General features: G+C 49.7%; 1 protein-coding gene across 1 annotated transcript; it reads right to left on the reverse strand.

The window, feature by feature from the left end:
• Window positions 1–355: 355 nt before the first annotated feature.
• On the reverse strand, window positions 356–874 carry LOC119350363 (zinc finger protein ZAT12-like). The gene has a single exon (XM_037618234.1). The coding sequence runs from the start codon at window positions 872–874 to the stop codon at window positions 356–358; it is 519 nt and encodes a 172-aa protein (XP_037474131.1).
• Window positions 875–4113: the final 3239 nt, after the last annotated feature.

The raw sequence follows: 4113 nt of genomic DNA on the forward strand, positions 1-4113 counted from the left end.
GGTTCACTAAAGACAGGAATTCATTTGGGGTTTACAGGTGAATTAGACAAGTTAGATACCGGTGAATTTCTTCGAATATCAATAAAACACATGCAATGTGTTTTTGCATATTTCTTCAATTTACTAGTCGGGGTAAAATAAATGACCCAAAAGACTTAAAGCGTAATTTTTTTCTTTTACAAACAGAGCACTGGCTAAATTTAATACATATTTCAAACTAGTATTTGTGGAAGAACAGAAACATAATAGAAGATGCAACATTACATGGAGCACCAAGTTATTAACCACAAGCTCAATATAAATTCCATTCTGTTACATTGAATTTATTGTGAAAAAAATGAAAATCTGTATAAGTCTAAGAAATGCCGGTAGCCAGGAACTGGTGGAACGTGTACCCGGCGGTGGCGGTGTCATGGCCGCACTCGCTGTGATCAGCCTCGATGCTCCCGCCATCATCGCATGGAGGGTGGTTCAGGTCGAGCCAGAGCACGCGCTTGCTACCGACGACGGGCTTGTTGATAGTTGTTGCTGGCGGTGACGTCGCGACGCCACGGCCTCCTGCAAGCATGGCACGGTGACGCCTCATGTGGCCACCAAGCGCCTGGCCGACGGCGAACTCGAGGCTGCAGACGGAGCAGCCATGCATCTTGGGCTTGAGGTCGCCGTCGCCGTCCAGCCGAGGCTTCTTGTGGCTGGCGCGGTGGCCGCCCAGCGCCTGGAACGACGGGAACACGCGGTCGCACGTCTTGCACACGAACGCCCGCTCGGGCGTGTTGTCACCGCGGCCGGCCGCCGGCTTGGGAATCGGTTGCTCCCGTGACACGTGCAGTAGCACACGCGCCATCTCCCGCTCAAACTCAAATCTCTTCATCATTTGATGACTAACCAATGAAGAAGAAGTTGAGATGGACAAAAGGAAGAAGAAGCTGAGATTGGTAACGGGCAGATGGATGAAGAAGAAGCGCAGCAAACTGCATCTTTATTTATAGGCAACGGATGTATATAAGCTATAAAGTTATCAGCCAGTAGCTAGGCGGCAGACTCGTATAATCTATATGCTATAAAGTAGTTGGCCCGTAGCTAGGCGGCAGTGAATCTTATAACATCACAAGTTAACCCTGCGAAGAGACCAAGAAACGGTCGCACGTACGTACGCGGCGCCATGGAACCATGCATGATGCATCTCTTCTTTTCTCTCGAGCTAGCTAGTGGATACATATGCAGCAGCTTAGCAGCAGCAGATCGTGCATGATGATGCACGACAGGCGTCCCATTAGATTCTGGGCCGAACTGTTTTCTCTTCTTGAAACATGTTACGTCTCGGAGAAAATTAAACTGAGAAATGTATCCAGTATTCCAGTATCCAATATGAATTTTGATAGACACCAGTTCCAGAAAATGGAAGATAGATAAGACTTTGTGCCAGTGAAGGTTCTCATTTTCCCTGGAACTTGCTGGGCCATCGGACTACACACTTTTATTTTTAACAAGAGGATAGATTTTATTGAATCAAAATGAAGAATCAAGTAGATACAACACAATGAGCATACGCTTGACCTCTGCATAGGTAGAATGCACACACCTATCAGCAACGCGCGGGCACACACACCCACACAAACACCCGTAAAGTCGTCTAAGACCAAAACTATGCCCAGAGAGGAAAAGAAAAAAACCCCGAAGCGATCAAATCCATGATCAACAAACTACATCAATGGCGATATCCGCACCAACCATCTCATGACAGTAAAAAGACTATAGTTCTTCAACGGCAACACATTTAGGAAGGGAGCAAGTGCCACCATCACCGAATCCAATCATCAAATTTCGAAACGTAGGTTTAATTTCACCGAACTACGTACCTATGTATGTAATACTTGAAATAGTTAATTGTCTACCGTAAGGCAATTATGCTTGATGAATTATGAGCTCGTGCATGAAACGCCTCATGGCCGTCCCAAGTAGCCACATGAAATAGTGTCTTGAATCTAATACATAGCTTGTGATGCGCTCACACTAACCATCACTAACAACGCTGGCTGGCAGTATGAAGAGAAGGACTCTGCCAGTTTTTTATTTTTATTTTTTTGCGAGTGAAACTTCCAATTTATTCATCAACTATCAAGATAGTACAAAGAACACTAGAAGTAAAAAATACATCCATGGCCGTAGACCACCAAGCGACGATTACAAGCACTGGAGCGATCTAAAGGCGCGCCGCCGTCATCGCCCCTCCCTCATCAAAGCCGGGAAAACTTTGTTATAGTAAACAGTCGGGAAGTCGTCGTGCTAAGGCCCAACAGGACTAGCATACTAGAACAGCAACCGTCGCCGATGAAGAGAAACATAGATCGAAAGGACCCAACCTGTAGACACACAAACACAAGCGAACGAAGACCGGATTCACGTGGTTCCATCAAGGACAAACGCCGAATGAATCCCACGAGATCCACTGGAGAAAAACCTCCACACGCCCTCAACAATGCTAGAAACATCACCGGGATGTGGTCTAGACAGGGAAGACTTTATTCCATCTATAGAGAACTGCCACTGCATTGCACCTCTGAGCAGGACATAAATCCTATAGTAAAACAAAAAAACCATCAAAAAATGGAGCCCTCCCGCCGGTAAAGGCTGGAATCCACCACGCCTCCATGATCCTAAGACCACAGGATACAAGGGTAGATTGGCGCCAGTGCCGGCAGGAGGCAGATGAAATAGATTTGCCTTATATATTAATTAAGAAGAGGATAGATTTTGTGTTACAAGACTCAAAGTACAAAAAGGTCCAAGAAGAAGAAGCAGCTGACGCCCGAGGAGCGGGTCGCAGAGTCGACGAAGAAGAAGGGCCGGAGGCACGTGGTGGACGCAAGGGATGAAGCAGCGGCCGCGTCGCGGCGGCAACGAGGAGGCGCTGCTCTACCTACGGTTAAACCCTTGCCAGCACGGACTCGTCAACGCCGCCGTGGCTACGGCCAGCACCGACTCGTCCGCGTTTCCTCGGATGGTGCTGCCAAAGTCGTCCCGCACGTCGGTGACTCACCCGATTCCCAGATTTCACGTATACCAGCAAGCTGCTTGACTCTCCGCGCAATGCTCATCGGAAGTGAGCATGATGGCGCCTTCCACGCCCGCGCCTGCTCCCATCGACCTCAACGCCACGCTGGTGGCCGGTGCCTTGTCATCCGGAGGGGCGAGGAAACATGCACGGGAGATGCTAGCCGATGTGCTCCTCGGCGCTCGCAGCCTATTCGACAGAATGCTGGCGGCCGCCATCGATGAGAATGCCAACCGTTTCATGGAGAGCATTATCTTCGAGGGTGGTGCAGCGGCCTCTGGCGCCGCTGGCGGTGCCATCGCGACTGGCTACGACCCCGATGAGACCCAAAGCCAGGACAGCCAAGGGCCGTTCATGCCGGCGACCTATGATCAAGCTGGCATGCACGACGCCTTCATGCAAGATCAGGTCGGCCTGGACCTGGACGGCTTCTCGCTCGGCCACGAGTTTCTGGAGGACTACGGCCTCGAGGAAGAGGATGAGTTGGACATCGACATCGACGGGGAGCCTTTGTTCGAGGACGAGATCACCAACCAAGATGCCGGGGAAAAGCTGAAGCGCAAGGGCAAGCGGACAAAGGCATACACGGCGGCCGAGGACAAGCACCTTTGTGAGTGTTGGAGGGACATTGGGCAAGACCCCAAGGTCGGCGCCGAACAAAAGACATCAACCTTTTCGACTCATGTCCATCGTGAGTTTCATGAAGCAAGAAGTTTGCGTCGTACCAAATGCAAAGCACGCGCGGGTGGGTGTCCATTTCAAAGTGATGGAAGGTGATCCAACAAGAGTGCAACAAGTGTTTGTGCCACTCTTGCGAGCATCAAGGGGGCCCCGTGAGCGGCATTGGCATGCAAGACATGGTATGCATGCATACGCTCCTCTTTGTTTTCGTTTTGTTTATGCTTGCATGTCTATTTGCATATCCATTTGCCCATATGCTTGTATGTAATTTATTTGTAGGCATTCCAAGCTTTCGAGGCATTCAAGGTCCAATATGAAGGCAAGTCCCGAGGAGAAGTTCAAGACGCAATATGCCGCCCTCATGGCGCATGTGTGTG

This window comes from Triticum dicoccoides, chromosome 1A (genome assembly GCF_002162155.2).
Source record: "Triticum dicoccoides isolate Atlit2015 ecotype Zavitan chromosome 1A, WEW_v2.0, whole genome shotgun sequence".
Lineage (NCBI taxonomy): Eukaryota > Viridiplantae > Streptophyta > Magnoliopsida > Poales > Poaceae > Triticum > Triticum dicoccoides.